This window comes from Rhincodon typus, chromosome 6 (genome assembly GCF_021869965.1).
Source record: "Rhincodon typus isolate 14 chromosome 6, sRhiTyp1.1, whole genome shotgun sequence".
NCBI lineage: Eukaryota > Metazoa > Chordata > Chondrichthyes > Orectolobiformes > Rhincodontidae > Rhincodon > Rhincodon typus.
This window is the reverse complement of record NC_063337.1, coordinates 4520584-4544895: the sequence shown is the minus strand read 5'-3', so window position 1 is coordinate 4544895 and position 24312 is coordinate 4520584. Positions and strand designations below refer to the sequence as shown.

Below are 24312 nucleotides of genomic sequence, written 5' to 3'. Positions count from 1 at the left end.
CTTTGCAATAAAAAAAATCTGCACTTTCAAAGATACATTAGCTGTGAAACAGTTTGGTGGTATTCCCATCTCCTTCTGGTTGAGAGAATCACCCACACAGACTCTAAAATAAAACCAAGAACTCTAGATGCTGGAGTTCTGACACAAAAAAAATAGGAATTACAGGCCAAACTCTGCAGGTCTGATGGCATCTGTGGAGAGAGAAAAGCAGGGTTAATGTTTTGGGTACAGTGGCCCCTTCAGAATGTATAGGAAGTGGAAAATGGTGGTATTTATGCTGAGGAATGAATGGATAGTGGAGACAGAGCCCAGGGAGAGAGGCAGACAATGGGATGGCTGACTAGGAAGATAAAAAGCTGATAATGAGACAATGAGATGATGAAAATGGATTGGCAGAGCTGAAAGCAGCCCATGTCATGACAGGGTCTGAGATTTGAGGGTTTCTAAAGGATATGGAAGGAAGTCTTCAGGCCCTAAAACGATTGAACTCAAAATATTGCAGTGCTCCAATAAGGCCCAGCACAATATGGAAGAATAGTTTTTATAATCATTCATGGGATGTGGGCATTGCTGGCTAGGCAGCATTTATTGCCCACCCTTAATTGCCCAGAGGGCAGTTCAGAGTCACCCACATTGCTGTGGGGTCTGGAGTCACATGTAGGCCAGACCAGGTAAGGATGGCCGTTTCCTTCCCTAAAGGGCATTAGTGAACCAGATGGGTTTTCCTGACAATTGACAATGGATTCATGGTCATCATTAGACTGTTAATTCCAGATTTCATTTTATTGTTATGGAATTCAAATTCCTCCAGATCCCTGGAAGATTGATTGGGTCTCTGGTTTGTTAATCCAGCAATAATAATACCACTAGGCCATCACCTCCCCCAACAGTATCTCCTCATCTGCTTTGGGATCCTGCAGCCTTCAGGACTCCACAGCATGGTGAATAGCCTCCGAATGTGCTGCTCGTTCGGGAGTGTTAGCATGCATATGGCTGGCTGACTGACCTCCTTCTGTTCTGTAACATGGAGATACAAAATAGGGACAGCAATCGGCCATTTGCTGGGTTTTATGACTGAGGCGGATAGATTCTTGAGTGAGTGATGGATGTTATTGGGGATGGGTAGGAATACAGTGCAGGTCACCAGGATGTTACTGGTGGTGGTCCTGGGTCCTTTTTGCATGCCACAAACTGGTTGGATTTCCCGCAAGTGCCTGGACTGCAGCGATAGTAATAAGCACAAGGATAATGTAATGGGAAGTGACAGCATACGGGAGCCCAAGCAAGAAATGATTAAAATCATTCTCTAAAATTCAGTGTTCTTTTATCCTGTTCCATCTCCTTGGCATTGTAGAAACACTTCCCACTTTCAGATAAGGCCTTCATGCCTCCAAGGCATCCCAGCTCTGAGCACTCCCCCCTCTTTTTTTTCTCCCCCCCCACCAGTGAGAAGGGAACTTGTTGAAGAGTGTAGTATCTGAGCAGAGGGGTGTGAAAAGGTGGATACTGAGTGGGTGTTCCCCCTTGTGGGAGAGTCTAGAACCAGGGGAGATGGGTTAAAACTGAGGCTTTCATTTCACACGCGATATTGTTTGAGTTTCATGTGTTATTGGAACTTTCTTTCTTGGAGCACAGTGGAGGCAGGGTCATTGAATATTTTTAAGGGAGGGGTATTGGTTCTTAATCTACAATCCCACCCACCCCACACTGACCTTAGAGTTGAAGTCACAATCCAATCAGTCATGGTTGAATGGTGGAACATACAGAATAGAACAGACTACTACAAAGAAGTATATGGTCAACCAAACAACCAGGAGCATTACAGACAACTACCTGCTGATCCAAACCAAAGAACACACCCATCAACTCAACAGACTGACCAGCACTTTTGATCCAGACCTATACACTCCCATCCTGTGTACTTCTTGTGTAGGAGACTTCTTCTGCCTTCTGAAGATACAAAAGGCCAACACACCTGGACGTCGCCTCTTATCAGGCAGTGGGACCCTGCAAGAACCTCTGGCTATGTTGAGGGCATCTTGAAACCCATTGTACAGGGAACCCCAGCCTCTGTCTTGACACTACAGACTTCTTAATAGAAACTCAGCACCCACAGACCAATCGAAACAAGAACATTCCTCATCACAATGGACATTTCAGCACTCTATACCAGCATTCCCCATGATGATGGCATTGCTGCAACAGTCTCCATACTCAACACCACCAACTACCAATTTCCAGACACCATCCCACAACTCATCCACTTCATCTTCGAGCACAACGTCTTCACCTTTGACAACCAGTTCTTCATCCAGAGACACAGAACGGCCATGGTGACCAGATTTCCTCCACAATACACCAACATTTTCAAGCAAGACTTCTTTGCTGCACAGGACCTCTGCCCAATGCTATACACCAGATACATTGACATTTTCTTCCTTCAGACTCGTGGCAAGGAATTACTGGAACAACTACGTAGCGATATCAACAAGTTTCATCCCACCAGCAGACTTGCAATGGGCTACTCTTCAGAATCATGTTTCCAAGAATGGAATCTCAGCACCTGACTCACGGATAACCTCTCAATGCTGCATTTCTCTAGCTTCCACCCTAAACGTGTTAAAGAAGCCATCCCCTATGGACGAGCCCTACGCATACACAGGATTTGCTCAGAAGAGGAGGAACGCAACAGACACGTAAAGACGCCCTCCTAAGAATGGGATACAATGATCAACTCATTGATTGATTGCCAATTTCAACAAGCCACGGTGAAAAACTGCAATGACCTCCTCCGAAAACGAATACATGATGGAACTGAGCACCCTTTGTCCAGGGTTCCCCAGAGCGGAAAAACTGCCATGTTCTTCGCAGCCTTCGACATGCCATTGAGCATCATCTTGCCACGATCTTCCCCTCACCTCTGAATTCTTGCCTTCAAGCAACTGCCAAAGCTTAAACAGACGTTTGTTTGTGGTTTGTTAGCTTGCAGCAAATTATCCAGACTTCAGGATAATATCGACCATAACACTCTACAACCCTGTCATGGCAACCTCTGCAAGAGATGTCAGGTCTTCAACATGGATACTACCATCACACGTGGGAACACCACCCACCACGTACACGGTAGATACTCATGACTCTGCAAACGTTTGCAATCTCATACTCTGCAGACAAGGATGCCTGAGGCATGGTATATTGGCAAAACCATGCAGATGCTATAACAGATGATTGGATACCACGCAACAATCGCCAGACAGGAATGTTCCCTTCAGTGGTCAATGACATTCAGCCTCTGATCTTTAAGTGTCCTCCAAGGCAGACTTCGAGATACACAACAACGCAAAATTGCCAAGCAGAGACTGTGAGCCAAGTCCTGTACCCATGAAGGTGGCCTCAACCGTGATCTTGGGTTCGGGTCACCCTGCAGGTGACCCCACCATACTGTTCTGTATCTGTTTAAAAACTTCCTTTATTGGCCTGTTTTGACAGCATCACCTTGATTTAAATTGTTATGATCTCTCTACATTAACTAGTTTGTACAGTTTTGAATTTGGCATGTGATTCCAATCATTTAGTTTGTCTCCAGCACCACCTCATTTTTAACTTCTTTTTTGTAATTATCTCGCTGCCTCACTTAATTGGATTTTTGGTCAACCCTTCACTAGTTCTTCGGCTGTTGACAATTTACTCACTGTCTAACACTCTTGGTCACCTGCAGAGACTTATCATCTGACACTTCACTCACACACCAGTTGTATGATCTTTTTGATCTCTGTATAAGCTCTGGGTCTGTGTGCACTCTGCTCTCTGTGCACCTGACGCAGGAGCAGCGCCCTGAAAGCATGAGATTTCAAATAAACCTGTTGAACTTCAACCTGGTATCGTGTGACTTCTGACTTTCTCCACCCCGGTCTAACACTGGCATCTCCACATCATGATTGACAGAGAAAGTTAAGGATTGTAGAAGATTTTAAAAAGTTGTCAGAATTGGGGAATCTTTAACAAAGGACCAAGAAACAGGCAAGGGAAGATAATGAATGTAGAATATGAATACAATCTAGCAAAAAAAATCTACTGTAATAGCTTTTACAGGTATATAAAAAGGAAATGTTTGGCAAGGATGAATGTGGGTCCATTAAAAGTAGAGTCAGGAGCATTTACAATCTGGAATAGAGAAATGACAGAGAAGCTAAGTAATTATTTTGTTTTTGCTGAGGGTCATGCAATAAATCTCCCAGAATTAGAGATCAGTGAGTTTGAGGAATTGAAGCAAATTAGAAGATTGTGGTAGAGAAGTTAATAAGGTTGCAAATTTAAGTCCCTGGGACCTTGTATTCTACATCCTGGAAGGAATTGGCTGCATAGATGTTCAATGCATTAATGCTCATATTCCAAAACTTTCTCCATTCTGGAATGATTTCTGTGTATTGGAAGGTTGCAAATGTTACCTTTTTACTTCAGAAAGGAACAAGGGAAATAAACAGGGAAGTAGAGATCCACTGGCCCTATGTCAGTAGGAGGGAAAATGTTAGATTCTGTTATAAACACACTTGATGAATGGACACTCTGATAAAAATGATCTGACTGGACATTAGTCAGTGCAGTCTTGAAAATGGAATATCTTGAGCATCAAGTCTTACCGTAGACAATCCTGTAAATTAAGTTATTGTAGTAGTAAAGATACTCTGCTTACTAAGACACATCCCCCTCCTCTTCCAAAGACTTTGTGTGGGCAACACTTACAAAGATGTTGCTGGAGTTGGAGGGTTTGAGCTATAAGGAGAGGCTGAATAGGCTGGGGCTGTTTTCCCTAGCTGAGGGGTGACCTTACAGATGTTTATAAAATCATGAAGGGCATTGATAGGATGAATAGCTAAGGTCTTTTCCCCAGGGTAGGGGAGCCCAAAACTAAAGGGCACAGGGAAAGATTTAAAAGAGACCTAAGAGGCAACTTTTTCGTGCAAGAGGGTGATGTGTGTATGGCATGAGCTGCCACAGGAAGTGGTGGAGCTGTTACACTTACAACATTTAAAAGGCATCTGGATGGGTATAAGAATAGGAAGGGTTTAAAAGATTATGGGCCAAATGCTGGCAAACGAGACTAGAATAACTTAGGATATCTTGTAGGCAAGGATGAGTTGGGCCAAAGGATGTAGGATGTGTTTCTGTGCTGTACAGCTCTGACTGTAATATTCGCCAGTTGGTATCATTAACTTAGACAAAGGACAACAAGAGGTATAAGCTGCAGTGGCATCTTGGATGTTCCAGTGAAACATGACTATGTCATGTACCATGCTGACTGATAGATGGATGCAAGTTCTAGCTCCCATATTTCAAAATTCCCAAAGTCATGTACATCCAATGGATTACTTTTGAGGTGTAGTCTCTGCTGGAAGATGGGAAACATGACAGCCGATTTGCACGTTGCTGATTGTGGAATTTTGCAATGTATGAATGACCAGATAATTTTTTTTTTAAAGGACATCACTTTGAGGGATAAAAGTTGGAAAAAAGACATCAGTTTTGAACTTGAACTGAGGCTTGGAACATAGGACAATGGGAATGGTGGTAGAAGCAATGGCCTAGTGGTATTATCACTGGACTGTTAATCCAGAAACCCAGATAACGTTCTGGGGACCCAGGTTCAAACCCCACCACTGCAGATAGTGGAATTTGAATTCCGTAAAACATTTAGAATTAAGAGTCTAATGATGACTGTGAATTAATTATCAGGAAAAACCCATCTGCTTCACTAGGGAAACTGCCATCCTTACCTGGTCTGGTCTACATGTGACTCCAGACCCACAGCAATGTGATTGACTCTGGGCAATTAGGGATGGGCAATAAATGCTGCCTGCCACTAGCCAGTGATGCCCTCAACCCATCAATGAATAAAAGAAAAATAATCAAAGAACAAAACCTTACACTTGGTTTACTTTTCAATCTGATGAATGTTCTCATCCCTTTGCCCTTTTAAGTCCTCCAATAGAGATCATTAAAATTATGAAGTGAACCTGATCAGGTAAATGTAGGGAAAATGTTCCCACTTGTTGGGTTGGGTGGGGTGGGGTAGGGAAGACAAATAATTTAAAGGACAGACACCAATGAAACCAATTCACATAGGGGATTCAGAAGAACTGTTTTCCCCAGAGAGTGGGGAGAACGTTAGGATTCCTCAACATCAGGGAGAGGTTGAGATGTCCGCAATGATGAAGCGGGAGCAGGAGAGCTGACGTTTGGGTTATGATGAAGCAGGACTAGAGGATGTGGAGCATAATAGCCAGTCCAGACCAGTTGGACCTATATCTCTGCTGCAAATTCTACGCATTTCTGTCAGTTTTGAGGTGGGTCATGGCCATCCAGGAGCATGCACGTCATAGGCTGTCATCCTGAAACTCTAAATTTCTTTTCCCCAAGGGAGGAACGTGATTGTGGTAATCTATGTATCATGTTTGTGAGTTAACTTGTGATAGTCAATGTAATCTTTGCATGAGCTGTAGCTGGACTTCAAACTTGTAGCAAAACACTCAAATTCTATTTGGTAACTTTTATCTTTGCATTGATGACTAATACTAGCCATTGCACAGCAGTTTAAATTGTACTTTATTTCTTCTGATTCTTAGCATGAGGCTGTCTTACTGGGAACAGTCCACCTATGGAAAATAACTCTTACACTCTAGTTGTTTAACTTGTTTTACAAGAGTTCGTCTTAAGAAAAATTTTCTTTTCCTTGCATTTCACCCAAAGTGATAGTTTGTTTTGTGCAGGTTTGCTGTAGATATTTGTCGTCTTTTTTATTTTTGAAAGCATTTAGTTTTCCTTCAAATACTGACTGGTATAATTTTCTTGGTGCCTTCTATAGTTGATGTTTGCATTTTGAGAATGTACAATAGGCATAAATTTCTCTGAAACAGAATTGCAGATGCAGAAACTAAAACAGAAGTTGCTGGAAAAGCTCAGCAGGTGTGCCAGCATCTATGGAGAGAAATCAGAGTTAATGTTTTGGGTGGAGTGACTTTGCCCCAACTCTGATTTCTCTCCACAGATGCTGCCAGGCCTGCTGAGCCTTTCCGGCAATTTCTGTTTTTGTACAAATTTCTGTGAAACTTACAGAGGTGAGTGAGGTGTTGGAAGGGATGATGGTGAAACAATGCATTAAGGAAACTGTAGAGGAAAGGAATTTGCAAGGCAGCAAACGTACAGAGAGTCACAGAATGGGGGACAAGTGCCTAGTGACTAAAGGTGCCAGTGGTTAAGCAGAGAATGTCTTAATATTGTCACTTTGTTCATGTGATCTTATTTCTGTGATCAAATCCGTAAACTATCTCAGTTTGTGGTCGGCTTTCACTGGATCCTTTTGAAGGTAGCGTATTTTTTGGATGTGTTGGGAACAATAGGAGGGGCCTTTTTGAAAGGTGGATTGAGTCAAAAGTGAGATGAGACAACACCTGCGCAACCACTTTGTGACTCTTCCCCTGAACCCCAGAAACTTCTACAGAATTCTGATGAATTAACTTTTTCTGTGAACTTCTAGCGACCTGTGCAGCACCAATAGGTCCAGAGGCAGGTGAAATGTGAGACAATATCTGTATGATCTGGGGGATTAGCTTCGATCCTTTGAGCGTCATAGAGCCATACAGAGTGGAAACAGACCCTTCAGTCCAACCAGTCCATGCAGCACATAATCCCAAACTGAACTAGTTCCACCTGCCTGGTCCTGGCCCATATCCCTCCAAACCTTTCCTATTCATGTACTTATCCAAATTCTTTTAAATGTTGTAATTTTACCCCCATCCACCACTTCCTCAGGAGGTTCATTCCATACACGAACCACCCTCTGTTTAAAAAAAAAAGTTGCCCCCCATGTCTTTTTTTTTTAAACCTCTCCCTTCTCACAATAAGTGACCCCTTGTTTTGAAATCCCCCATTCTAGGGAAAAGACAACTACTATTAACTCTATCTAAACCTCACATTTTTTTTAAACTTGTATAAGATCACCTCTCAACCTCCTGTGCTCTAGTGACAAAAGTCCCAGCTTATCCAGCCTTTCTTTATAACTCAAACCTTCCATACCCAGCAACATGCTGGTAAATCTTTTCTGAGCCCTCTCCAGCTTAGTAATATCCTTCCTATAACTGGGCAACCAGAACTGGACACAGTACTCAGAAGAGGCCTCACCAATGTCCTGTACAACCTCAACATGACTTCCCAACTCATACCTTCAAAGGACTGAGCAATGAAGGCAAGTGTGCCAAACGCCTTTTTAACCAAAACCAAAAGAACTGCGGATGCTGTAAATCAGGAACAAAAACAAAGTTGCTGGAAAAGCTCAGCAGGTCTGGCAGCATCTGTGAAGGAGAAAACAGAGTTAACGTTTCGGGTCTGGTGACCCTTCCTCAGAACTCAGAGCCTTTTTAACCACCCTGTCTGTACGTGATGCAAACTTCAAAGAATTATGTGCTTGCATCCCTAGGTCCCTCTGTTCGACAACACTAACCCCAGGCCCTACTATGAATTGTATAAGCCCTACTCTCATTTGTTGGATCAAAATGGAATGCCTCTCATTTATTCAGATTGAACTCCATCTGCCATTTTTCAGCCCATTGACCCATTTGATTAAAATCCCTCTGCAATCTTGGAAAACCTTCTTCACTGTCTACTCTGCCACCAATTTTGGTGTCATCCACAAACTTACTAACCATGCCTTTTATATTCTCATCCACATCTTTTATTTAAATGACTTTTTTTTGGCACGTGCTACCTTCCAGCTGGTGTGTTCTCGATCAGAACTGCTCATGCAATTAAAGCTAATGTCTGTTGCCCCTTTTGTCGAGTAAATGTCGAGTAAATGGAAATCTTAATCACTGACCAGATCAGCTTCTCTGGCAAGACTCCTTCTCCTGAGATGCGCAGAAATCCCACTCCTCAGTTGTTCATGCCACCCGGGGCATATTATTGCTGCAGGGCAGACTCTGTTTTATTCCACCTGACTTTTCAATCGGGCCACAAACAGTCAGAACCCCCCAGCCCACTCCTCCAGTAAAATCCAGACTTGAGCAGGAACACTGCGCTCATATTGTATCGCAGTACTGAGGGAGTGCTGCACTAACTGAGGAGCTGCTTTTCAAATGAGGACCTACATCGGGCAGTTGTAAAGGATTCCACTGCAATATTTTTAATAGATTCCTCCCTTAATGGTTCTCACTCAGCCAAAATCCTGATGATCTGCCTATGATCAAATTCCTGGGTGTAAATTGGTTGCTGCAATTGCAACAGGGACCATGCTAGAATCTGCCAGGTAGCACTTTGGAGAGGTCTGAGGAAGGGATAGGTGGCTATAAAAATGTAGGTTTGTTTTATTTCAGTGAGGACAGGGTTAGGGAACAATTAGTGATGATCAAAGCTCATGCCACTCGTAAATGATGCTTATCAACCCGCAGACAGCTGCACCAGAGTCATCACAGATCACTAATATAAGTTGGACTTTGTTTTAGTTACTGTTGAGCAACGCTATGGAAAAATTGCTGCATGTGTTTGACAGTTGCCTGTCTGACTACTTGAAATGGGCATGTGAAACCTGACTGCTTCTCATCCAGGTGCACTGTCTGCCTTATCTGCTGGTTTTATGATATTTGTTCAACAATTTGAACCGAAATGGCTGATAACAGCGCAGGAATTCTGCTACAAATTCACATACCTCTGGCAAAGGTCCCAGTCACCAGCCTGCACGTCTTTCACAATGAATTCAGGGCACTGGGTCAATGAGGAGAATATAGTGAGCCCTGAGCTTTGAAATTTAGGACAAGTGATGCTATCTTTTAATGTTTGTTGTTTATTTAAGCCATTGAAAAGTCTAATTTTTAACATGGGCTTTTTTAACAAGCAAAGGATTTAAATTTAATTTGGAGTATTTGAAACCACAAAGGGGATGTGTGGTTTCAGAATGGTTGAGGTAATGTCACCATAGCCATAGAATCCCTACAGTGTGGAAACAGGCCCTTTGACCCACCAAGTCCACACTGAACCTCAAAGCATCCCACCCAGACACAACCCACCTAATCCACACATCCCTGAACACTACAGGCAATTTCCCATGCCCAATCCACCTAGCCTGCACATCTTTGGACTGTGGAAGGAAACTGGAGCACCCAGAGGAAACCCACGCAGACATGGGGAGAATGTGTAAACTCCACACAGACAGTTGCCTGAGGGTGGAATTGAACCTGGGTCCCTGGTGCTGTGAGGCAGCAGTGCTAACCACTCAGCCATCATGCCGCACCCCACCCATCCCCCTCCACTACCTCTTAGTCCCAGGGGACTGCTCTCTCTCAGAGACAGACAACTGGTGATGGTTTAACCTGAGGGTCCCCGTGCCTCGGGTGAGTGATGGGGTTGAGAAAGTCACCTTCACGGTAACCTCAGCCAGTGTGAGAATCGAACCCCTGCAGTTGGTTCCTCTCAGCATCGCAAACCAACTGAGCTAACTGATGCCCACAGTTCAACAAGCCCATATTCTGGATAACTTTATCCTGTGAGGAAAGGTTGAGGAGTTTGGAAAAATGAGCGGGCAGGTGATAGCTTACTGATATTATCACTGGTCTGTTAACCCAGAGAGCTGGGTAATGTTCCAGGGCCCTGGGTTCAGATCCACAGCAATTAGTGGAATTTGCATTCAATATTTAAAAAAAAACTGGAATTAAGACTCTAATGGCTACCATTGAGCATGGTGGGGAAAACCCATCTGTTTTGCTACTGCCCTTTAGAGAAGGGAACTGTTGTCCTTACCTGGTCTATGACTCAGCCCTACATGTGACATCAGATCCACTTTTAACAGCCCTCTGAGCAATTTGGAGTGGGCAATAAATGCTGGCCTGGCCAGTGATGCCCACATCCTGTGTGTGAATACATAAACCTTCTTGAAACATCTAAGATTTAGAGGGAACTGGGTAGGGTGAATGCCAGCAATTCCTCTTGTGGTAGAGACTGGAACTAGGGGACACGGTTTTAAGAATTAGTAATTAAAATTAGTCATCGAGATAGAGAGTTCTGATGGAAGGTTGTTGTTAGGACTGGAGCCCTGTGACCAGCGGTGTGCCATAGAGATTATTACTGGGTCCACTGCTTTTTGTCATTTTGTATAAATGATTTGGATGTGAATATAGGAGGTATGGTTAGTAAATTTGCAGATGACACCAAAATTGGTGGTGTAGTGGACAGTGAAGAAGGTTACCTCAGTACAACAGGATCTTGATCAGATGGGCTGAGGAATGGCAGATAGAAGTTTATTGAGACGAATGTGATGTGAGGTGTTGCATTTGGATAAGGCAAGCCAGGGCAGGACTTGTACATTTAATGTTAGGGCCCTGGGGAGTGTTGCCAAACAGATTTTGGGGTTCAGGTTCATAGTTCCTTGAAGGTGGAGTCACAAGTAGATGGGATAGTGAAGAAGGCATTGCTACATATGCCTTTATTAGTCAGTGCATTGAGTATAGGAGTTGGGAGGTCATGTTGCAGCTGTGTAGGACAGTGGTTATGCCACTTTTGGAATACTGCATTTAATTCTGGTCTCCCTGCTGTAGGAAAGATGTTGCTAAACGTGAAGGGATGCAGAAAAGATTTACAAGGATGTTGCCAGAGTTGAAGAGTTTGAGCTATAGAGACAGGCTGAATAGGCTGGGGCTATTTTCCCTGGAGCGTCGGAGGCTGAGGGGTGACCTTTATAGAAGTTTATAAAATCACGAGGGGCATAGATAGGGTGAATAGCCGAGGCTTTTTCCCCAGGGTAGGGGAGCCCAAAACTAGAGGGCATAGGTTGAAGGTGAGAGGGGAATAATTTAAAAGGGAACTAAGAGGCAACTTTTTCATGCAGAGGGTGGTGCGCGTATGGAACGAGCTGCCAGAGGAGGTGTTGGAAGCTGGTACAATTACAACATTTAAAAGGTACCTGGATGGGTATATGAATAGGAAAGGTTTAGAGGGATATGGGCCAAATACTGGCAAATGGGACTGGAATGATTTAGGATATCTGGTCGGCATGGACAAATTGGACCGAAGGATCTGTTTTCCATAATAAAAACCAAAAGAACTGCGGATGCTGTAAATCAGGAACAAAAACAAAGTTGCTGGAAAAGCTCAGCAGGTCTGGCAGCATCTGTGGAGGAGAAAACAGAGTTAACGTTTCGGGTCCGGTGACCCTTCCTCAGAACAGACCCTTCCTGTTTTACATGCTGTACAGCTCTGACTGTTAAATCCAGCAGCACAAATTAATGGTGGAATTTGAATTTAAATTTCATTAATATTTCTGGAAGTGAAAGCTATTCTAAAGAGAATGATGATGGAATGCCACAGATTCACTAGTGTCCTTCACGAAAGGTAATCTACGATCCTTACCCGGGCTGGTCTACATGTGACTCCAGACTCTCTCAGCAATATAGTTACATCTTAACTGCCCTCAATGGCCTAGCACACTACCTGGTTCAAGGATAATTAGGGATGAGTGAGTAAGTAAGTAATGTTGGCTGTGCCAGTGATGTCTACATCCCATGAAAGAATAAATAAGAAATTTAGTTTTATCAGGGGCACGGATGTCTTTGAAAGAGCAGAGGGCAAAGCAGAGGGTCGCAGAAAGGAGTGAGGGATGATGGGGGGTTGGTTGCAGAAGGGCACCTCGTAATAATGGAAAATGACAGTAGAAAAAATCAATCACCATTCACAGCCTGTTGATGTATGCTTGTCAGTCTGTTTACATAGACAGTACAGTAACCAGCACTATCTGAAAGGTTTATTCATCAGTTTTGAAATCCTGGACAAACTACAGTTCTTGGGAAATGGCTCAAATTGCGAAAATGGATTGCCATTTAATTATACTTGCAGTTGCAAAAGTTCTGGCAAGGTTACAAACTCTGTCAAGTATGAGTTTCGATGGCGCCATAGATTGGCACAGCATCTGTTTGACCATAAGAATCAGCTAATGTTCACCTTCCTGTCTTGCTTTCTTTCTTGCTTTCTTTCAGTCTCTGTCTGGGAGCTATCTCTTTCACAGAATCATAAAATGGTTACAACACCAAAGGTGGCCATTCAGCCTGTAAGAGTAGCCTTGCCAGTTCCATTCCCCTTCGTGTTCTTTGTAGCCACCACAAAGTCTGGTTGATGTGCTCAAGATGTTAACAGGAAAATCCTAGGTAAAGATTAACTCTTTCTACTGATTGGAGATTCTAGAACTAGGGACACTGAGAATTAGGGCCAGACCATTCAAGAGATGTTAGGAAGCACTTCTACACACAAAGGTGGAACTCTCTTGCACAATAGGCAGTGGATGGTGTGGATCAGTTGTTAATTTTAAATCTAAGATGGATCAATTGTTGTCAATCAAAGGTATTAAGGGATAGCATGAAGTTAGGCTACAGATCAGCTATGATCTCATTGAATGCAGGCCAGTCTTGAGGGGCTGAGTGGCCGACTCCTGTTCCTATGTTCCATTGCAGTTTGTTTCCTTTTGAGTGCTTTTCTAATTCCCTTTTTAAACACAAGATGCAGTCTGCATTCGACAATCTCTTTTGGATTGCAATCCAGATTACTACCATGTTTTCCATTCATTACTTTTTGCACTTTTTTTTATATAAACTTTTTTTTTCTTGTGGAAGCACAGCACCTATGTTGCTCGTTTATCTCCTTGAGCCTCTTCCACCATGTGATTCTACTATCACAAGGACAGCCTTAGTTTATATAGAGCCTTTTAACCATAATGAGGCTTTAAATTGCATTATAAAACTGGAATTAGCATTGAGCCACTTAAGGGATATTTGGATCAAAGGCTAAAAGCTAGGTTAAAAAGAAAAGCTTTCGATTATTGTGTGGTTTGATGTCGGGCTGAGTTTGGTATTGAGACAGATTGGTTGAGGAGAAGGAAAAGTTTATTTTCTAAAATTCTTTTACAGGAGCAGGGTGTTACTGGCTAGGGCAGCATTTATTGCCCAGAGGGCAGTTAAGAGTCAACCACATTGCTGTGCATCTGGAGTCACATGTAGGTAAGGATGACAGATTTCCTTCCGTAAAGGACATTAGTGGAGAAGATAGGTTTTTCCTAACAATCAGCAATGGTTTCATGGCCGTCATTAAGCTCTTAATTTCCAGATTTTTTAAAATTTGAATTCAAATTCCACCATCTGCCATGGCAGGATTCGAACCTCAGTCCCTAGAACATTTCCTGGGTCTCTGGTATAACAATCCTGTGACAGTATTACAAGGCCATCACCTCCAAGATCTGTCTTCAATAGAACAGAATTTGTTACACTTTCATGCTGAATACTGCTGTATGTGCTTATCATAGAATCCCTCCAGCGAGGAAGCAGGCCATTCAGCCCATAGAGTCCCCACCAGCCCTCTAAAGAGCATCCCACCCAGACCCGTACCGTCCCTGTAGCCCTGCATTTCCATGGCCAATCTACCTAACCTGCACATCTTTGGACTGTGGGAAGAAATTGAAACAGACATAAGCAGGCACGGGGAGAATGTGCAAACTTCATTCAAAAAGTTGAGTCAAGTATGAAATCAAACCCAGGTCTCTGGCACTGAAGCAGCAGTGCTAACCACTGAGCCTCCATGCCACCCTGGTGTAGCTACATTATTTGAGGACAAATCTATCATCTCCATGTGTCAATGTCCACATACACTCAGGCTTTCTCTCATTCTAGTGTTCTGATTCCACCCACACTGTTCTATTTATGCCCAGTGATGTGTTGCTCTGTGACATTAGGATCCTGGAGCAACCTTGTGCTAAAGCCCTTACAAAGGTTTATAAGTAAAACCAGAAAGTGCTGGAGAAACTCGGCAGCATCTGTGGGGAGAGAAACAGTTAATGTTCCGACTGTAATTGTGACTGTTCCAAACTGTATTCAATATTAATTCTGCTTCTCTCTCCAAAGATGCTCCCAGGTCTGCTGAGTTTCACCAGCGCTCAGTTTTCATTTCAGACTTCCAGAAGTATTTGAGGAGATAGACCAGGGGTTATGGAGAGTGGGCAGGAAAGTGGAGTTGAGGCCAAGATGAGATCAGCTATGATCTTATTTAATGGCAAAGCACATTTGAGGGGCTGAATGGCCTCCTCCTGCTCCTAGTTCTTATGTTCTCCCAAGCCTTCCATGAAAGTTAAAATTCTTCATTTGAGGAAGGCAAATTTTAAGGGTATGAAAACGAGAACTTTCAAAAGTTGGTTGGAGGAGACTGTTTGCAGGTAAAGGGATGATTGACAAGTGGGAGACCTTCAGAACTGTGATAATGAGAGTTCAAAGGCATTATGTACCTGGTAGAGTGAAAGGCAAGGCTGGTAAGATTAAGGGAACAATGAATGAATAAAGATATTGAGGTTCTAGTCAAGAATAAAAAGGAATCATATTAGATAGAGAGCCTTGGCAGATAATGTTAATTATTCTACAAATACATTAAAAGTAGGAGAGTACCTGAGAGAGTAGGGCCCCTTAAAGATCAATGAGGTTGTCTTTGTGTTGAACTTCAGGAGATGGGAGAAATATTAAATGAATGTTTTTCATCAGTTTTTACTGTTGAGAAAGAAATGGAGCCTAGAGAACTCAGGAAAATAAAGATTGACGTTTTGATGATTTTGGGGAGGTGATGGCCTGGTGGTATTATCGCTGGACTGTTAATCCAGAGACCCAGATAACATTCTGGGGACCCGGGATCGAATCCTGCTACAGCAGATGGTGGAATTTGAATTCAATAAATATCTGGAATTAAGAATCTAATGATGACCGTGAATCCATTGCCAAATGTCTGAAAGACCCATCCGGTTCACAAATGCCCTTTTGGGGAAGGAAATCTGCTATCCTTACCTTGTCTGGCCTACATGTGACTTCAGACCCACAGCAATGCAGTTAACTCTTAACTGCCCTCTGGACAATTGGGGATGGGCAATAAATGCTGCCTGGCCAGTAACACCTGCATCCTGTGAACGAATAAAGGAAAACAGTTCTCATTACAGAAGAGGAAGTGCTGGAGGTCTTAGAAAACATAAAGGTAGGTGAATCTCTGGGACCTGATCAAGTGTATCCCAAGATGTGTGGGAAGCTAGGAAGGAAATTGCAGCGCCCCTGGCAGAAATATTTGTATCATCTATAATCATGGGTGAAGTAGCGGGTGAGTGGAGGGTGGCTAATGTTTTGCCTTTGTTTGAGAAAGGCTGTAAGGAGAAGCCTGGGAACTATAGACCTTTGGGTCTTGCAATGGTAGTGGCTAAGTTGTTGAATGTGATCCTGAAAGATAGGATTTGGAGAGGCAAGGACTGATTTGGGATAGTCAGCATGGGTTTGTGTGAGGGGAAATTGTGTCTCTCAAACTTGATTGAGTTTTTTAGCGAAGTAACCAAAAAGATTGAAGACAGGGCAGTGGATGTTGTTTACTTGGACTTTAGTAAAGCCTTTGACAAGGTTTCACTGGGTAAACTAATTAATAAAGTTAGATCACATGGGATTTGGGATGAGTTTGCCAACTGGATACAAGATTGGCTTGATGGTAGGAGACAGAGGCCTGTGACCAGTGGTGTTCCACAGGGATTGGGCGCTGGGTCCACTTTTGTTTGACAGTTATATGAATGATTTGCGTGACAATATAGAAGGCACGTTTAGTAAGTTTGCAGTTAACGTCAAAATAGGTGGTATAGTGGACAGTGAAGAACATTATCTCTGAGTACAAAGAGATCTCGATCAATTGGGTCAATGGGCTGAGGAGTCACAAATGGAGTTTAATTCAGAAAAATGTGAGATATTGCATTTTGGTAATACAAACGAGAACAGGATTTATACAATTAATGGTAGGGCCCTGGGTAGTATTGTAGACGAGAGAGACCTAGAGGCTCAGGCACATTTCTTTGAAATTTGTATCACAGGTTTAGCACGCTTTCCTTCATTGCTCAGACCTTTTGAGTATAGGAGTTGGTACATCATGTTGAGGTTTTGCAGGATGTTGGTGAGGCCTCCTCTGGAGCACTGTGTACAATACTGGTTGCCCTGTTATATATAGGATTGGAGAGTTCAGAAAAGATTTACCAGGATGTGACCAGGAATGGAGGGTTTAAGATTATAAAAAATAAACTGGAAAGACTGAGATATTCTACACTGGACTGTAGGAGGGTGACCTTATTAAGGTTTATAAAATCACGAGGGGCATGATTAAGGTGAATGACAAGGGCTTTTTCCCTAGGGTGGAGGTGTTCAAAATTAGGGGACATTTTTTAAGGTGAGAGGAGGAAGATTTTAAAAAAAGACATGAGAAACAACTTTTTTACACAGTGGTCAGTGTGTGGAATAAACTACCAGAGGAAGCGTCATGTGCAGGTATAGTTACAACATTTAAAAGACATTTGGATAAGTTCACGAGTAGAAAATGTTTGGAGGGATATGGGCTAAGCACAGGCAGGTGGGACAGTCAGCATGGACTGTTGGACCGAAGGGTCTGTTTCCAAGCTGTACGAAATAACGACAATGGTGGTTGTCCAGTTTGTTTTTCTCGCTACTTCTTAACTTCATTGTAAATAGTCTTGCAGTTCCACTGCTATCCAGGTGTGTTCACCCACATTGGTGAGAGGGTGGTGTTATCTGAGCTGACTCACATTCAGCTGAACACGAAACAGGGCCAGTGTTGCTGACACAGTCAAAATGAGTTGGCGATGTCCTTCAACCAGTCTGCAAAGACAAGGATGTTCCTCGAGAGTGGAGGACGGTTCCATCAGTGTTGCGGGCAATGACATTGTCTAGACACTCCTCTGTAACTGGATACATATTTGTACAGTCAATTGCTCTTCCAATTTAATGAATTAGCAAAATTTGAGCAAATACATGTTGCAATTTCATGCTTTGCCATGAAGTTGTTTGACTTTATACTGGGAAGACCTCACTGGTCTGGTGTACTGTAGAAGAGGCTCAATGATGATCTTACTGGCTTATTAATCCAGACACCCACATGATGTTCTGGGGACCCGGGTTTGAATCCTGCCACGTATGATGGTGGAATTTGAAATCAATTTTTTAAAAATCTGGAAAAAGCCGAAAAAACTGCGGATGCTGTAAATCAGTAACAAAAGCAGAAGTTGCTGGAAAAGCTCAGCAGGTCTGGCAGCATCTGTGAAGGAAAAAGCAGAGTTAACGTTTCGGGTCCGGTCACCCTTCTGGAATTAATGGAGCTATTAAAAGAAGTCTCACCTGGTTCACTAATGTCATTTAGCAAGGAAAATCTGCCATCCTTACCCGTTCTAGCCTACATGTGACTCCACACCCACAGCAATGTGGTTGACTCTTAATTCTCTGGGCAGTAAATGTTAACTTACCCAGTAACACCCACATCCCATGAATGAATTTTTTAAAAAAAATTGCAGGCTCTCAGAATTGATACATTTGGGAAGGAGGCCATTCAGCCCATGTCTGCAGAGGCTCTCAGTGCCATTTTCTCTCATTTCTCCCAACGGTGATCCTATTGAATGGTGCAACAGGTTCTAAGGGCTGAATGGCCTGTTCCTATATTCTATGTTTGTGTGTTTACCACACAATCCTGCATGTTATTTTGTATCAAATAATATTTTGCATCTACCAGGTGGCATGGTGGCTCAGTGGTTAGCACTGCTGCCTCGCAATGCCAGGGGCCCAGGTTCGATCCCTGCCTTGGGTGACTGTCTGTCTGGAGTTTGCATGTTTTCCCTGTGTCTGTGTGGATTTGCTCTGGTCTCCTGCAGTCCAGGTTAGGTGGATTGCCCATAGTATCCAGGGATGTGGAGGCTAGGTGGATGATAACAGCACAATTATATTTGGATTTGCCAGGGTAAGTGCAGAATTATGGAGAGAGGCTGGGTCTGGGTGAGATGCTCTTTGGAGGGTTGGTGTGCATGTGATGGGCTGAATGGCCTGCTTCCACACTGTAAGGATTCTATAATAAGGCTGTGGTAATCGAACTTGCCTCTACCACACTTTCAGCCCATGGATGAGGTGTTAAATATAGGCTGTGCCTGCATTCTCGACTGTAAATAAAACATCCCACAGAACTAATAAAAGAGCAGGCTCTCTTAGTACCTGCCAAAATTCATCCCTTAACCAACAGAAATAAGCAGGTTATCTATAAATTCCCAAGTTTCTTTTGATTCCTCCCTTAAATGTTACTGTACTTTTCGCCTTGACTACTCGTTCTTCTTCAACTACTTTATTTTCCTGAAATGAAGGATCCCAGAAACATTGAACTGATGCATTTTCTCAGTACAATGAGGTGAAGTTGGGTAGTTTTGTTGTTGTTGTCGTTGTTGTTCACTGAGTTTTGTGTCCTTTTTTTTTACTTCCACCCACAGTTGGTGAAAACTCACAACCTCGATCCCAACAGGAACTACATCTTTGGTTATCACCCCCATGGCATCTTCTGCTTTGGGGCCTTTTGCAACTTTGGAACAGAAGCCACTGGTTTTTCCTCGAAATTTCCGGGAATTCGGCCTTCTCTGGCCACGCTGGCTGGTAACTTCCGGGTGCCAATTCTGCGGGACTATTTAATGAGCGGAGGTGAGTCCAACAAATAGAAAAAAAAAACACCTCTTGCTTGGGTGTGACGGGCAAAATGATTGATGTGGTGTCAGCTACAAATCAGTGAGCAGGCTGCTGTTCTTGAGTAAGTTGGTCATGGGTACAAGTCCAGTCCAGTCCAGACCATTGGGCACAGGGTCTAGCCTGGCACTTGCAGTGCCGGACTGAAGGATTGCCATACTGTCAGCAATGCTGATCTCAGATTGGAGGTCAAGCCAAAGCCCTAGTTGCCCACTCTCAACTAGATGTGGATGTGGGGAAAAGGCAGGAGATTGGTACAAGGCCCAGTGTGGGCATGATGGACCAAATGGCCTGCTCTGGATTGTAACAGTTCAGTGATGTAAAAGATCCCACGGCGCTACACTTGTTGTAATTTCTTGCGTGGAACTGAGGATTCAAATATAGCAAAAGTATCATCTACATATCAGTAATATGCCAGGGGTGGGAAGTGTGGGGTCACCCCACTGAAGACACATTTCTCATCAAATCCAACAAAGATGTTTGTGAGAGCTGGGCTTAATGGGGATCCAAACTCAATACCATATGTACAACCCAAAGACTGATGGATCATTTCAAACAGCAAGCAACATCTGACTGTACCCAACTCGCCTGTTGGCATTGTACTGCAAGCTTTGCAGAACATTAAATGGGATTCTGATTGGACAGCATTTGCTAGACAGTCCTGAGTATGTGAAGAATTGAGACTAGCAACCAGTTTAGGCTTGTTGTTGTTGTTTGAGCTGACAGTGTGGAAGAGCTTGATGCTCCATATTTTAATGGACAAGGTCTTTTCTTCGCAAACACACAATGCGAGCACCCACTGCACCTGAATCATCGAATCCCTACTGTGTGGAAGCAGGCCATTTGGCCCATTGAGCCTACACCAACCCTCCTGAAGAGCATCCCAACCAGGCCTCCCCCCTGCTCCCCACCGTGTCTCTGTTACTTTGCATATCCCATGGCCAATCCACCTAACGTGCACATCTTTGGACTGTGGGAGGAAACCGGTGTACCCGGAGGAAACCTGCACAGACGCGGGGAGAATGTGCAAACTCCACACACATACAGTCGCCTGAGGCTGGAATCACAGCCAGGTCCCTGGTGCTGTGGGGCAGCAGTACTGATCGTTGTGCCACTGTGCCTGATTGAACACAACATCCATACGCTGGTTTATTTCTTGGGACGATGTCCTGACCAATCAGAGTCAAAGGTCAGCAGTTAACCGTCAGTCATCATTAGCTGGTCCATTCTCCGTGGCAATGGCACTACCAATCAGAGTCGACTTTTGCAACAATCTCCTGTCATACAGTATAAATGATATTTACCCAATACTTTGCTATTTCTTGCGAGTCGACCTGAGGAGTGCAAGACAGAAAAGATTTGACAAAATGTGGCTTTTTTTTTTCAGCATTGCCTACCAAGGGCAGATTCCAAGATAACCATGATTCCCACGGAGTGATGACTCACTGTGTTTATGGTGATTAGTGCGAGTCGGAGCTTGTGTTTGGAAAGGGAGCTGGAAGTTTTTGTTTTTAAGAGTCATTCAGCACAGAAACAGACTCTTTAGTCTGTCTAGTCCATGTTGAACATTAATCCCAAACTAAACCAGTCCCACCTGCCTGCTCCTGGCCCATATCCCTCTGAACCTTTCCCATTCATGTACTTATCCAATTGTTTTTTAAGCATTGTAATTGTACCCACATCCAGCACTACTTCGAACTTCATTCCACACATGAACCACCCTCTGTGTAAAAAAAAAAAAAAAATGCCCCTCATATCTGTCTTAAATCTCATTCCTCTCACCTTAAAAATGTGCCCCCTAGTCTTGAAATCCCCCATCCTAGCAAAAAGACAACTACCATTTAACTTTATCCTCATTATTTTATGCACTTCTATCAGGTCACCTCTGAACCTCCTACGCCCCAGTGAAAAAAGTCCCAGCCTATCCAGCCTTTCTTTATAACCCAGACCTTCCATACCCAGCAACACCCTGGTAAATCTCTACTGTCACCTTTTTTGCTGCTGTTTGTTCTGCATTCCTCAGTCAATATGTCAGTAGCTTGGTGGCTGACTTCATCATGTGCACACACACAATGTTGAAAGTCTAATCTAATCAGGAGATGTCACTCCTAAGACCAGAGGTATTTTCACCTGAAAGCATTTGTAATTGACGCTGCACGTGTCTTGGGGAGCAATGTTCAAATGTAATAGCTGTTATCAGTTTCATGAACTTTGGAAGCATGACCTCCCCCTGCCCCCACGTGGAATCCAATCAAATGGCTGCAGGTGCTGTCCCAAAATCTGTTTAACACTGATACTATTTTGATAATGTATTGATTTTTGTGATCACTTTCTTTCCCTCGCTAATGAGGCTATGCTACACGTTGGATGTGGCAATTTGTAAAAATCTATGAAGTCCTTGACTTGTAAACCAACTTTTTTCCATTTTGCCAACTGCTTTGCAACCTTCCAAAGGTCTACTGTTGGCCTAGTGGCATTATTGCTAGACTATTTAGAGTCATAGAGAGATTTATACAGCACAGAAGCAGACCCTTCGGTCCAACTCATCAGCGCCGACCAGATATCCTAAATAAATCCAGTTCCACTTAGCCCATATCCCTGTAAACCCTTCCTATTCATTTACCCATCCAGATGCCTTTCAAATGTTGTAATTGTACCAGCCTCCTTGTAGCTCATTCCATACATGTGCCACTGTGTTGTGTCTCAGGATCCTTTTTAAATCTTTCCACTGTCACTTTAAACATATGCCGTATAGTTTGGACTTCCTACCCTGGGAAAAAGACCTTGGCTATTCACCCTATCCATGTCCTTCATGATTTAATAAACCTCCATAAGGTCACATTTCTGCCTCCAGTGCTCCAGGGAAAAAAGGCCCTTGTAAATCTTTTTTTGAACCCTTTCAAGTTTGACAACAGAGACCCAGTTCAAATTCTGCTGTAACAGGTGTTGGAATTTGAATTCCATAAAAATCTGGAATTCAAAGTCTTGGTGATGACCATGAAATCATTGCCGATTGTTCGGGGGAAAAACCCAATTCACTAATGTACTTCCAGGAAAGAAATCTTCCATTCTTACCCAGTCTTACCCAGTCTTGGCTCTGTGTGACTCCATACCTACAGCAATGTGGTTAACTGGGCAATTGGGATGGGCAGTAAATGTTGGTCTCGTGACACCCACATCCCATTAATGAACTTTCTGAAAAAAACAGTAGATACATGGGAACACCACCACCTGCAAGTTCACCTCCAAGCCTCTCACCCTCCTGGCTTGGAAATATATTGCCATCTGGGTCAGAATCCTGGAATTCCCTCCCTGAGGGCATTGTGGGTCTACCCACAGCACATGGACTGCACTGGTTCAAGAAGGCAGCTCACCCCCACCACTAATTATACGTAAGCACAAAATGCTGGCCCAGTCAGTGACCCCCACATCCTGTGGATTAATTTTTAAAGAAGTCACATTGACCCGCCAGCTCAAACGGAAACTGAAGGATGCAAGTTACTTGGAAATAGAATTTTCAAGAGGTTCTTTCAAAATTCTGGGGAGATTCAGAGTTTTAACACCCCCTTGTTCTGGGCTTGCTCCTGCTGGCACCTGGCCTTGTATATCCTGTGTCGTACTCTTTACACAGCTCCTTGGTAACTACTGTGATGTTTATCACTCAACCAGCTCTAGGCTGACTGAGACTCTTCCTTTCCCACCATCAGCATTAGAGGAAAGAGTTTCTCTAATATACTCCAACCCTGATTCTTTTGTCTACCTTAAAGTCTTTCCACAGGGGAATAACTCCAAAGAGACCAGTATCCATCACCCAAGTCACCTTCTATTTACACATGAGCAGCCCTTGACTTTAGTGCTGCCTCATTCAGAGTCAGCTATCAGAGTGTAAGTATCTCTGACACTCCTCTTTTTATGTCAGCCAGGGCTCCCTGATTGGGGCTGTTAATCTGGTCCAATCAGGGAGCTCCTAGTCTATGACGCCCAGCTGGCTGACCTCATTACAATCAGCTGGGTCATACCTCGTTCTTCAGTCCTCGAGTGAATGTAGCCTTCTCTCTGGAAGCTGTCTGCACAATTTAACCCTTTAAACCCTGTCGCCATTCTGGTGAATCTGCAGCACACCCCTTCCCAGACGAGTACGTCCTTCCTGAGATGCGGTGTCCAGAACTGAATGCGGTTACTCCAGCCCTGACTTCATTCTTGAAAGCAGTGCTCCCAAACATTTTCCCACTGGGATCCCATGTCCAGGCTAGAAGATTGTTGGGAGCTCTAGGCAAGAGCTGTAAGAGTGTTGTGTGTATTTCATTCTTATTATAATGACGTAGGAGCAGAGATGGGCTATTAAGTCCATCAGGTCTGCTGCGTCATTCAATGAGATCATGGTTGATCTGATAATCCTCAACTCCAATTTCCTGCCATTTTCCCCTTAAGCTTTGATTCCCTCACTGATTAAAAATCCAATCATTTCAGCCTTGAATACACTTAATGACCCAGCCTCGACCATCCTCTGCAGTAAAGAATTCCATAGATTCACTACCCTAATAGAGAAGAAATTCTTTCTCATCCCAGTCTTAAATGGGTGACTTCTTATTCTGAGATGATGCCCTCTGGTCCTAGACTCTCCCACAATGGGAAAGAACCTTTCCACATTTACCCTGACGAGTCCTCAAAGATTGTATGTTTCAATCAGGTCAACACTCATTCTTTTTAAAATGCATTGAGT

At 43.4% G+C, this 24312-nt stretch overlaps 1 protein-coding gene across 3 annotated transcripts in view; it reads left to right on the top strand.

The window, feature by feature from the left end:
• Positions 1 to 24312, top strand: part of dgat2 (diacylglycerol O-acyltransferase 2) — a 659593-nt gene that overhangs the window by 622190 nt on the left and 13091 nt on the right. For 2 of the 3 annotated variants that reach the window (XM_048598470.1, XM_020518660.2), the window contains one exon: positions 19343 to 19547. The exons of the other annotated variant lie outside the window; for it this stretch is intronic. In XM_048598470.1, the coding sequence (XP_048454427.1) occupies positions 19343 to 19547 (205 nt within the window). The remainder of the gene's footprint in view (positions 1 to 19342; positions 19548 to 24312) is intronic. 3 annotated transcript variants of the gene reach the window in all.